Here is a 13,508-nt window from a genome sequence, read left to right on the forward strand (position 1 = left end):
TTTAATAATCCAGAGACCCTATGCGCCTAAAGACTTTGATTCTAGAGACCTAACACATTCGGGCATCCAGCGCAGCTTCTTATAGCAATGCACTGGGACTGTGAACTGGGCTACAACTCCGTGCTGCCTGGGGGTGGATCTTTCCTCTCCACCCTGTCTCCCTGCATGAAAAATGGTGGCGGCAGCATTGTCCACATGGCAGGAGCCATCTTCTAAGACTCCTAACCCAGAGGTATTCGATTTTTACACTTGGGGCTCCTAGGGACTCATGGGAAGTGGGTGTAACCGGCACGACCTCAGCCCAGATAAATTCGGAGCTGCTGAGAGTGAAACGGATCCTCTGCACCTAAAGACTTTGATTCCAGAGACTTCTTACAGCAATGCACTGGGACTGTGAGCTGGGCTATTCAATTTCTGGCAGAATTTTCCCTGGACTTTATACAGAAATCCAAAACCGCGCGGACTAGGTTTAAGGCAGCGTCCGCGTGACTTAAACATCTCTTAATTGTCAGCAATGTGAAACGGTTCCTTTTGAACAGGTCTGACTGAGGGAGAAACTCCAAATAATAACAGTGAGTTTTTGTTGAAATATTGAAGGTTATTAAAGTAGCAGCCATTTCTCTGGATTGTGAACTAAGCAACAGCCCCACACCTGCTGAGGAGAGGAAGAAATATCCCTCTTTCCCGGTTGTTTCCCATTTTCGGGGAGAAACTACGTGTGGCGTCCACTATACTATGAGGCGCGGGAAGGGGGATGAGGCGGAAAAAAAAAGGAAAAGGAAAAAAGAAAAAAAAGAGTTATGTACTTGGAGCTGTGGGGCTACATATCTCAGCAATGGAAAACTAATTATCAAATGCTTCCTTGGTAGTAGGGCTGTCTTTCTTGGGAGGAAACTCCAACAACAATAGTGAGTTTTGTGTTGAAATATGGAACATAATCAAGATAAAAAGAAAATGAAGTGAAATTCATCAGTTATACAGTTGGGGGTGGGAGGGCGGGGGTATACAGGGGTTTTTGGTGGTGGAATATGGGCACTGGTAAAAGGATGGGTGTTTGAATATTGTATAACTGAGACATAAACCTGAGAACTTTGAAACTTTCCACATGGTGATTCAATAAAAATTAAAAAAAAATGTAATAACCCAAACTCTAAAAACTTTTTAACGTGAATTTACAGAGATTGAAATGTAGCAACACTTAGGAAGCTTCTCTTTCCATCGAAATTCAGTAGATACTTAACGAACTTGCAAGTCGCTTCATGATTACACAAACTGGGGCCTGTTTTCCAAATCTGTTATCAAACACCGGAGACAGTGCGCTTCCATACTAAATCTGAAGACAGCTTGCTGTTACTTACTTGCCAGCGCATATAGATTAAAAAAAAAAAATTATGAAGATACGTAGGCTGGTAACTAAAATCTTCCTGTTTTAAAGTCCATCTGGAGCATTATAATTTTTGTCCTATATGTCAGGAAGCAAGGCAGCAGAACGTTGGGTAATCAAAGTCACACAATCAATATTATCTATAAATAATGAACATGCAAGGATTCACAAGATGATGCATCAACATTTTGGCAGGGAAGAGCTGCCACATACTGAGTGGGCAGCAATGTCTTCATTAGACTCTCCTGTTTCTTCTCTCTCTCATTACACCAATCTCACGGGAATTTCCCAGTCGAAGGCCCGCTTAGCTGGTAATGAATTAAACATCCATCTTATTTAATCTTGAGCATTTGCTTGCCCTGCCTACACGTAGCTAACTGCCACCTAGTGGGCAGAGTAAGATATGTGATGAGACCCACGTTTCAGCCCCCAGCTAGCGTGTAACATCTCTGTCTTTGAGTCTCCATGTCTATAGCTGCAAAGTAAGAACTGAATGAAGGTTGACGAGGCTACATTTTATTTTCCTTCTGGTTCTGCAATACATAACTACTGCCTTTGGGAATTTTCTGTCTCCCTCCTAGTTCCCCCACCCCCAGAGGTCTAGTTCAACATCTGCTCTCTGAAAGGTTTCTAAAATCAACAACCGCACTGTCTTTCTCTATTAAGGCACAGTCTTCAAACAATGTGGAATACTGTCATTTTCAGGGCAGAAATCTTTACTCCTCAAAACTTTAAAAATACTTGCAACTGTTTGCTTATAATTACTGAAATTCATTGACATACTACATACCCAACAATGAAACATCAGCACGAGAGAATGTTTTCCCTGCTCTCCACATCTGTGACATTGCTTCTCCATGTTCAAATGTGAAATGTGGTCTAATTTTTGCACAGATATCTGCATTATCGCGACTAACACATTTCTCCAGCAACAATACATAACCAAGTCCTTTAGGTTCTACGGATGTGAGAAGAAATAGCAAAATACTGAAAAGGAGCGTAGATAAATATGTGTACCTCTGAAATACACTATCGTGGGAATGAGGGGAGCTTTAAATCAACCTCAATGTTCAGTTCAGAAATCGTCCTCCACAAGCATCTCCTTGTCCTGCTCCAATCTACATTTACACACTAAACATATGTTCCAGATGTCTATTATCTCCTTGGGAATAAAACAGCCAAAGGCTAACTTGGAAACAACTACTCTCTATGGGTTTGATATCAGAACACAACTGCTTCATGCAAAAAAGATCAGTATTGGCTGGGGAGATAGTTCAAATGGTACATACAGCACATAGCTTCTGGGAGGCCCTGAGCTCAATCTCCGCACTGCCTGTCCCTCCCCGTCAGCCCCCAGCACCACACCATCAGGTCTGGTCGCTATACGAAAAAAAAGAAAAACCTGTAAAGAACAAAAGCCTCTCTGTCCATCCAGCTCTCCACTAGGATTTGCCTCATCTCCTTCCATGTATCCGCACTACAGTTAAAAAACAAAACTGGGCAGTGGGAGAGGAAGTATTATATTTACGAAAGAGTGGTAAATTCACTATCGTTTTTTACATAGTTATGGGACAGAGAAAGGTGCTGTAACTTCCACTTTGGGTCAGCAGTGAAAGAAAGAGGAGAGATGCGATGCATGAAATAGAAGATAAAATTCACATGACTGAGCCTCAAAGATTTCATCCATCAATCATTCATCAAATCAAGTATTTCTGTAATGGGGTAGAGAGTACTAGGGCAGGGGGCCCTTAGGATGGACAGACTTTTACATATGGCCTGGCTTGCTAGCTTTGATTAACTGAATAGTAAATGAGCCATGCAATGATCTGGTAATTCTTTTTGCATTCTTAAACTTGATTATAGTTGAGGTTTACATTAGTATTAATCGTTGTGCTTTTGCTGTACAAAGTTACTACAACTCAGTAATAGCATAGTAAAGTGTCCAGGACCTTCCACCAGTGTCCTCAGGTCACTTTTGGTCTCAGTGACATGCCTTCCCACCCAGGCACCCCACCATTTGGTAATCTCAGCTCTGTAGTTAAAATTATCATTAAATAGTGCCCATTCCCTTGCTTTGTTATTTTTATTTGTTTTTTTTTTAATTGGGATACTAACTCATCCTGAAAAAAGATTTTGAATTTTTTGTGTGTTTGTTTTGTTGCCAGGGGTCAAACCTCAGACTGCAGGTATGTGAAGTCTATAAACTATCACCGAATTACAATCCAGCTAACAAGTACTTCCTGGTAGTCACTATTACCTGGAGTTGGCAGGTTAAAAAGCCTGTTCCCATCCTAACATGTTATTGGACTGCAATAACATGTTAGCATCTTAGTGCTTTTATCTCTTCTTAGTGCTTTTATCTCTTCTCTGAACCTTTCCTCCCATCTTTTCTTCTTCCTCCCTTCCTTTTTTCCTATTCCGTTTTCTTCCCATTCTAGCTTGTTTGTTTATTTTGAGCCAACATGCTTTCCCCTATATTTCTTCAGCTTCGGAGGAAATTGTTGCCACAGGAATGAGGTCAGTGGATGCTGCATATTAACATTATTCAAAAAAAAGCACCTCTTAAATTTTAAACTGTGTTTACTCGATAAGAAACATGAGCTTGGTATCTATACCATAGTCATTGACTCTTGCAACCTACAAATCATCATGTATTTCCTATGCCTGAATTCTAAGTTCAAGCCTTTCTTATCCTTCACTAAGGTTTAACTGCTTATTTGAAGAACAGTATTTTGGGTGTTTAGTAGTAATTGGGTCAGACTAGGCACAGTTCAGGGCTTACTTCTGACCACTGTGCTCAGGGATCGTTGCTGGCATTGCTACGAAGACCACAATGCTAAGGCAAAGTGAGATGCAAGACAATACCCTTAACTCCTATACTATCTCTCTGGTCCAGAATAAGGCACTTGCATATAGCGTATAACATATAGCATAACACAAAATTGAACCAAACTAAGATGGAACATGACCTCTAGCTATATAAATTGCAAATTTCTCTCTCTTTCCCATAGAAATTATTATTTCCCCTTCCTCTTCATTGCTAGAATGAACATTTAGACTTTTGGATCTTGTAAGGTGAATGCATCACAAAGAAATAACAAGTGTTTATAACTGAACTAGATGTAGATGCCGGGTGACTCACAAGTTGTCTTCCAAGAGAGGTGACGAGTTACTACATGACATTTATCTGAAGGAGACTCAAAGTAGCAAATATACATAATAAAAATCTTAACTAACTTATGACCAAATGACACATGCATTAAATCCAGGTGGGCTCCTGCTACAGTTAGAGCTTCCAATCTGTAAAGGCAGCGCTCTCAAGCCTCTGCTTTTCCTATTCTAGGTCATTCCTCAAAAGCCTTCTTTCAGACTGAGAAAGACAAATAAATACCACCTGGTCTCACTTTACATGTGAAATTAAACAAATAGGCAAACAAAACCCAAGCAACTCCTTGGGGCTGGAGTGATAGCACAGCGGGTAGGGTGTTTGCCTTGCACGCGGCCGACCCGGGTTCAAATCCCAGCATCCCATATAATCCCCTGCGCACCGCCAGGGATGATTCCTGAGTGCATGAGCCAGGTACTCCTGTGCATTGCTGGGTGTGACCCAAAAAGAAAAAAAAACCCAAGCAACTCCAAGACAGGCTCATGGCATAGCGACTAGACTGGCAGTTGCCAGAGGTGGCAACTAGGAAGACATGGGTGAAGGAGGATCTTTAAAGGCACACACTTGGGGCTAGAGTGATAGCACGGTGGGTAGGGCGTTTGCCTTGCACACAGTTGACCTGGGTTCAATTCTCAGCATTCCATAAGGTCTCCCAATGACCGCCAGGAGTAATTCCTGAGTGCATGAGCCAGAAGTAACCCCTGTGCATTGCCGAATGTGAACCCCCACCCCGAAATAAAAGGTACACACTTCCAGAACATGTCCTGGGGACTGTGAGGACATGGGGATGGCAGCTGTTAATAAAGGTTACTAATGAAATAGAGTTTAAAATGTGCTCAACACATGAAAAAATGATTTATGTAAATAGTGATGGTTAACAGACTGAGGCGATCATAATATATACAGATAAAGAATCATTACATCATCTACTTGGTACTTATATATCACATATACATACAAGCAAATAAATATATATGTATATACATGTGCATATATGTACACACATGCATACTGTGTGTATGCCAATAAGACTTGATAAAAAACAAAAACACGTTTCTTCCCCAAGATGTTTTTCTGGCAGTGCCATTACATTTTCCTCTTCCCAAATATCTACTCTCAAACAAGCTTTATATAGAATTGATAACATTTTTGAACATTATCTTATTTTATAAATATATGTTCTTAGAGCATTATCCACATATGCCCAATATTGTACATGGCTGGCATGATTTAATTCGCTTCTGTGACATTACATGCATATACATACACACAGAGATATGTGCAACAGACAGCGCTTTAAAACCAGAAACTCTTTTATCCTTCTAATCTAGAGCTTTTCTCAGTGCAAGAGATTGTAAATCAATGCGGCTGCAAAAAACTAAAGCTGAATTTTCTCAAGGCTAGTAGTAAAAATTCCTTTGGTCTTAAAGATTACTTCCCTGGATGACAGTGGCTTACATTTACTAACCATACACTGTGCTCTGAATAATGTAGGAACAAGTTATCATCACACCAATACTCCAGAAAGAAAAGGTGAAGAAATGAAAATGCGTTATCACACACATCCATATTCTACACTTAGCTATTGAGAAATAACTTGTAGACACTGATCTCATAACTGACAGCGCTGTACTCACTCTATTTAAAGCTCACATTGTTCACTTGAGCATCTTATATTCTCTTCTGGGCAATAAAGTTCCTTCAGTACAATATGCCTTGTACTAGAAAGGAATATCAATTCTGCGCACTTAAGAGAGGTCCTAATTCTCCCCTTTCCTTCTCTGCAATGGCCATGAGCATTATTATTCTCGCAGCTTCCCTGCTTAGATGAGGGACAATACGCTCTAGTCATTGTGAGAAACTAGGAAGGATGTTCCCCCTTTAGCCTGTGTGTAAGCAACTGGCTGTAGCCTTCGTGCTCCATTTCCCTGTCTGGGAAAAAGAAAAGCATAATATTTAACAACATTACCAAGCTATTGTGAGGGTTAATTAGATTTAATGGGGGAAGGGAGGTGAGCTGATTAGGGCACTATTCAAATTCAGAGAATCATTATTTTGTGTCTAAAAATAATTCTGATTTAGGAATAAAATTAATTTAGAACCTCGATCTTTGGTAATCATCTTCCCATTACAAAAAAAATATAACCATAGTTTTTAATCAAAATCCTATTCGAAACACAATTCAATGAAGTGAAAATGGAGGGATATGAATTTCCTTCACCTTTGAAGTAATACTGTACCTACACAATTCAATTTTTCCTTCTACTTGAAAAATTACATTATCCGTAGAAAGGTTAATTTAGTGAAATGAAATTGAATAAATATGGATTTTAAATGACATGAATTCTTTTTTCTTTTTATCTTTTTTTGGTTTGGGGGGGCCACATCTGGCATTGCTCAGGGACTGTTCCTGGCTCTGTGCTCGGGGTTCACTCCTGATGTGGCTGGAGGACCACAAGAGGGATCGGGGAATCCAACCCAGTGGTGGCCAGGTGCAAGGCAAGTGCCCTGCGTGCTGTATATTGCTCTGGCCCCTGAATTCATTTATTTCTGTTTCACATAAAACATTTGCAAAACATTTACAATTGACTGTTAAAAAAAAAAAAAGCAGCCATCTATGTTTTGTGGTCATGGAATTTTCAGTTCCAGATATACTTCTATCCAAGAATTACTCAGTGAGAGAAAACCTTCATATTCCCCAAATAAAAATCTGACGTACTTAATTAAGACCAATGCCAGCAAAAAAAGCATCTAAATAGTATACTTAGCAAATGTACAGATTAACTGCGATAACCTTCCTTAGAAGTTAAAATTGGTAGCCAAGAAAAATGAGTGGTTGCTTAAATTTGACTAGCAAACTTAGTGTGTCTATGAAATAAAAAGACTTAAAACATGCATACACTCTCACATTCTCTCTCTCTCTCTCTCTCTCTCTCTCTCTCTCTCTCTCTCCTCCGACTTTTTCTACGTCTTCCTCTCCATGTTGGGAGCACAGGTGGTGGTTTTTAGGGGCTCCTCTGAGCTTAGTGCTAGAGGGCCACTCCCAGAGGGGCTCGGGAGACCAAGAGATGTCAAGTATCAATCAAAGTTGGCTTGATATAAGGCAAGCTTCTTCCCTGAGCCCTGTGCTATCTCTCCAGCCCCGGGACCCATTGGGAAAAAAAAATGTCATAGCTGGATCAGGGATGGGTCAAAAAGGTACATGCCATCCAGGTTCCATCCTCTCCTGGGAAACTGAGTCTAGGCCTGGAGAGTACAGGGGGCCTGGCTCTGCAGGGTCCCGCATCCTCTCACTGAACCATGTATGGGTTCAGTAGCACTGGTCATGGCTCTGGAGCCCTGGACACTGCTTGGGAGGGTCACCCTTATCCATGCTCCTCTCCCATGCCCCTCTCCCCCCAACCCCGATCCAAAATTAAAAACACAACCATATTTGTTCAGACTAAAACTGTTACATGCAGGTTTGGGTGACTGAAGTGCTCTGACTTTAAAGAACCCCACGGTTTATTTAGAATTTCCAAAGGAAAGGAAAACTATGTAGTTCAGTTAATAGAAACATTTTTTCCATAGAGAAGCAGAAATAATTTTCATTTGTTTAAACATACCTCTGTTAATGTTTCCCACAAGACTCATAATCTGGGCAGTATACTCACCAAGCAAACTTCTGATTATTCATTCGATTTCCCCGGACTCTTGATACTGGGGATGGATGTACCCTGTAGACAGAAAAGGAGTAATCGAGTCAATCAATAAAAAAAAAGCATATTTCCATATGCAAATGAACAAATATAAAGAAATCTGATTTATAAACAGACTCTTCTATATTGGCTTAAAAGCCCCCAAATCTTAATCCAAGCTTTTGCTTTTGGGGTCTCAACTAGTCATGCTCTCTTTTTTTTTCCCTTTTGGCTTTTTTTGGGGTAACACCCAGCGATGCACAGCGGTTACCCATGGCTTTGCACTCAGGAATCACTCCTGGAGGTGCTCAGGGGACCATATGGGATGCTGAGAATCAAACTTGGGTTGGCCTTGTGCAAGGCAAATGCCCTACACACTGTACCATCACTCCAGCCCTGCACCTGGTCATGTTCATGCCAGGGATTGAACCTGGGTCAGCTACATGCTAGACAAGTGCCTAATCTCCTGCACTATCTCTCTGACCCCCTTGATCCCAATTTTTAAACAGATGCAGTTAAGTCTGTGTACATGCAAACTACATCTTCTCTTTCCTTTTCAGTTGCCTCTAACATGATGTGTTTGCCAGTGTTTGTTATGAATAACTCTTCTTCAACTACCCAAAAAGGGAGCAGAATTTAAACTGATTCCTTCCATTCAGCCATTACTAATTCCAGCCAGTTCAGTTGTGTGCAATATCAATACCAAATACAGTTCTTCCCCTCCACAGGCCCTCTTTTGGTATCCATTCCCATGAGCAGGACACAAAGAGAGAGTGTATGTGCACTCAGCCTCAGTCAACCTTTCAATTTAAAGACCACGCAAAACAACATAAAAAAAGGGGGATCAAAATATGCTACCCCAAAATATGCTGCTTTGATGCAAAGATCCTTTTGAGTGGAAGGTCACTAGAATGGCCGGCCTAAGTAAGAGGAACCTTCTTTTTTGGTAAGCTATCTTTTTCAGGGGGCCGTGCGGTACCTGGGATTGAGTCGGGGTGGGATAACTGCAAGGCAAATGCATGAGTACCAGCTCCAACTCTCTGCCCACCCCGCTCCCTTACTTGTATGTCAAAAAGTGTCACAATGTGATCAGGCTCTTATCTTCAAGCAGTCAAAATTGGAAGCAGGAGATAACACTTAAGGGCTGAATTCAGAAGAGATTGTTTCCTAAAAGGATAAAAAGGGGGGGGAAGGGCAGGAAGGATTCCATAGTATGGAGGAGGCTCCAAGGCAGGATTCCAGGGAATAGAGAGATACCCTCCCTCCCTTGCTCCTTGCTCCTCCTCCCTCCTACACACACACACACACGCACACACGCACACACACGCACATGCACACATCTCTAAGCAGAGAGGAAACTAACTACGTTCCCCTTCCATTGGGCACGACAAGGGCCAGGATACTGAGCTGATTCTCTTCTGGTCATCCTTGTTATGGCATCCATCTGTGACACCGTCTTCACCTAACAGAAATTCCTTTCTTTAGGGCTACTGTTTCTCGAATCCCCTTTGTCTCTGTGTCAAAAGCACCGTACAGGTTTCTCTGATGAAAAGGAAATCTTCATTAGTAAACATGTCCCTCACTCTCTAAACCAAAAAGAAGAATCAGACACGTACCATCTCAATGGGTCCCAAGAGGAAACATAGACACACCTGATTTCCTATTAGTCTTCTCTTTGATCTCATCCCCCTGGAAGCCTAAACACCTTTCCTTCTGCTTACCAGTTTTCTTATTTATTTATTTATTTGGTTTTTGTGGTACTCAGGGATCATTCATGGCGGTGCTGAGGGATAATATGTGGTGCCCGGGATGGAGCCCGGGTTAGCTACATACAAGGAAAGAGCCATACCCAACTGTATGATTTCTCTGGCCAAGATTTATAATTTATTCTCTTTGTTAGATAAAACTACCCCCAAATTCTAACCACCCCTGTGATTACATCATCAGTGAGTATTCCTACTCATGTAGTGCATGCATAAATACAAGGTTTTTCTTCCTGGTAATTGGTTTTCTGTTGGATAATTTGCAGGTGCCCAAACACTGAACCTTAGCTGATAGGGGAAACATCATTTTCCTTCCCTCCAGCAACGTCACCCAAACGTCTGGGTACAGAATCTGCAGCAATGTGGGGAAAGAGGAAGGGGAGCAGAATTCTAGGAGAAAGCTGAGATGCTTAGATGTGATGGTCTATTGCTGGACCTTAGGGAATGCAATGGAAAAATTTAGTCAAATAAGGGAGAAGTAAAGACCAAGGGTTTTACAGGCTTCTTGGGGGAAGTCACCTATGGAAATAGTTTTCAGGTACTGCTGAGAGCTTCCAGTCAAAAGCCAGTCACAGAGCCTCTCCTCTTTGTCTTATTGTCTGTTTTACTTGTGTCTGACTTTCTGCTCTGTTGGATTGATTCTCTACCCACCTTGTCTGCAGATCAATACAATGGATGAGGAAGCTCAGGCCTGGTGGTGCCGGGGGTTCCCTGGACCACACACCACAAGGAATGCATTTGGGGATGCTCGGAGAACCATATGGAAGTGGGAATCAAACCCAGATTGGCTGTTACAGGACCTGGATCTTAACTTCTATACTATCTCTGTAGCCCAGACATCACACTTACTCTTCTTCACAAGACAAGAAAGAATTTTTTTCTCTTCTTATTACTTTATATATATATATATTTTGACCACATCTGCAATGCTCCAGGCTCATTTCTGGTGAACTCCCGACCATATTACGGTGCCTGGGATTGAACCGGAGTTGGCCACATGCAAAGCAGATGCCTCGACTCCAGTACTACCTAGACAGCCCTTGAAAACCAGAAATTTTCAGCCACTTATTCAAGTTCAGTTAGAGACAATGGTTTCAAGGATCAGTACAACATCCATTTTCTGTTTTTTTTTTTTTAAGATATTGAGCAAAGGAAAATCATTTCCAAACAGATAATACAGTTTGAACCCTCCAGAATCATCACCCAGGGCAGTCTTTCAGCAACTCCAGAGTCAGACTGTACTTTGCATGTGGCAGGCTGATTTCTTCCAACACCCCTTATTAGCATTCTCCTCCTCACAGTGGCTCTCAATGGCGGCTGCAGCTGAGCTGCTCAGCACAAATTTTCCGCTCGGCATGGGGGAGGGGGTGTTAATTATGCTGAAAGATGGAGAGAGGCCAGACAGCCCCTCTGGTGAACTGTCTCATTCAAGCACGGCCCACTTCCTGCTGTTCTGCAGCGACAAGGATCACCTGTTGGTCTTGGCACCCAGCCAAACTGGGGCCAAGCGGAAATGACAGACTCAGCTAGAAATGGGAGCCAGCTCTTATTCCAGGACCCCAAATTGGGGAGAGACAAACAAATGGGAGTGAATTATACAAAAGGTAGAGGGAATTACTTGTTTTTCCTTCTCCCCATTCTCCACGCCCCCTCTCTCAGCCCCTCCTCCCTGCCTCATATTTGCTTCCAGTATGTCAAAATGGAATGATGGGTCAAAAAACATAATTCGGTTCTGTTTATGGTTAAAGCCCCTTGACCTAAGGGGATATGCAGGAAATCCTCTAAAATCTTCTCTACCTTCCTACTGGGGTATCAGTCTTTTTGTCTAAAGTTTTAAACACCGATCGCCCCAGATTTCTTTAATCCACCTTATATCCTTTGACTATTTACCTCTGATCAGGACTTTCACAGCTTTACCCATCATGATTATTCCGGAGGTAAAGTTTGAGAGAAAAAAAGCGCATTATTTTATTGAAGCATCTTATTGCACATATTGGTACAGAAAAAACTAATGGGCTTCTTTAAATTGCATGTACATTATTCTCTAGGTATTTGTATCTCTGAAAAAAAAATCATATTGATCCATAGAACAAATACTGTTAAGTAGATCATTTCCGTAATGGTCGGTCTTCCAAGAATTTCTGTGTATGAGCACATAATTATACAGTTGCTTAAACTTAAACCATTAAACAAGGAAGCCTTTCCCTTACCATAGTGAGTGAACTGATAATTCAGAGCTTACTTCATCGAATAAAGTACATCACAAATGTTTCAGCTCATTCCCTCAATATTATTTCTCTAAATGGACAGGCAGCATTTTTTTTTCCGAACTCAGTCTTTAAATTGCAGTGCCATCCCCCCCCAGCCTTCCTCGCCTACCTTCTTTCCACATATAGCAGCAAGGCAGGTAACAAAGTCAAAACCCCAGTAGGAGAAACCACCACCTCATCTGCATGTCATGCATTATTCACGACCTCCTGATTCTTGCACCTGCATCCAGGCAGGAAGCTTGCAGGGAATGTTCATTATTCTTCCCTGAGTCTCACACAGGCTCGATTACTGCTAAGCTACTTTGTTCTCTAACTAAGGGTTTCAGGCCTTTAGTAATAACCGCTGGATATGAAAAGAAAAAAAATATATAGTTATATCACCCCGTTGAAGAAAAGGGCAATCATGGTTGTTGTGTAACACGTATGAATCTTACAATGTGCTCTTCTGAGACTCACAGTTTGTGTCAGATGGAAATGCTCACATTTGGTAACTTACATCATAGAGAAAAAAGAAAGCTATACCATTAAGGACATGTACACCAACTATTCTTTTTATATACACTTACTCATCGAAGGCAGACAGCATTATTATAATTTTACCCAATGCAAAGCTTAATTTAGTGTTCTTGCTAGGCATGCGAGAACTTTTTTTGTTATCTTAAGAGAAAAGTGACTCTTCCTTCTTTGGGTATAAGCATTAAAAGAAAAGACTTCAAATCGTCTATTGATTAACATTTGTAGTTCATCAAGCGACTATTATCAGTCTGATTTTCAGTATTTTTTAAGAGCTGATCTGGATGGCTGGTGGCTGGAGGGAGGATGTGAAACCCAGGTACTCAATACCATTATTGCAACTGCTGAGAGAGAGTACTGGTTCTCACTTTTCATTTTTCACTATCCTCACCACAGAAGAACTGTGCCAACTCAATTCCAGCCTCACAGCCCCAAAGGCACGATGGTGAAGTGGGTAGGTGTGTAACCAATCTGCCGAGGATTGAATTCTAGCCCTTCCAGGCAGCTTTCTTCTCTGTGCTTCAGCTCCTTCCATCTCCACAAAGGGAGGCAAGAATCATCCTAATAAACACTCCTTGGGCCGTGACACTGAAATGAATGAATTGTTTTTTAGACTAGTGCTAAGTGGTACCCAGGAAACAATCCACTCAGATTTGCTATTTTAATAGCAGTGCAGTTGGTGTAGATTGGAAAGAAGAGCAAGAAGAAACTGGAATATCTAACTAACGCAGGGTG

General features: G+C 41.5%; 1 protein-coding gene across 5 annotated transcripts in view; it reads right to left on the reverse strand.

Annotated features, from left to right (window-relative positions):
- The window catches only part of KLF12 (KLF transcription factor 12), a 724,988-nt gene that overhangs the window by 83,895 nt on the left and 627,585 nt on the right, over positions 1 to 13,508 (reverse strand). For all 5 annotated transcript variants that reach the window (XM_055142719.1, XM_055142658.1, XM_055142836.1 and 2 more), the window contains one exon: positions 8,204 to 8,266. In XM_055142719.1, the coding sequence (XP_054998694.1) occupies positions 8,204 to 8,266 (63 nt within the window). The remainder of the gene's footprint in view (positions 1 to 8,203; positions 8,267 to 13,508) is intronic.

The sequence above is a fragment of the Sorex araneus genome, chromosome 1 (genome assembly GCF_027595985.1).
Source record: "Sorex araneus isolate mSorAra2 chromosome 1, mSorAra2.pri, whole genome shotgun sequence".
Taxonomy (NCBI): Eukaryota; Metazoa; Chordata; class Mammalia; order Eulipotyphla; family Soricidae; genus Sorex; species Sorex araneus.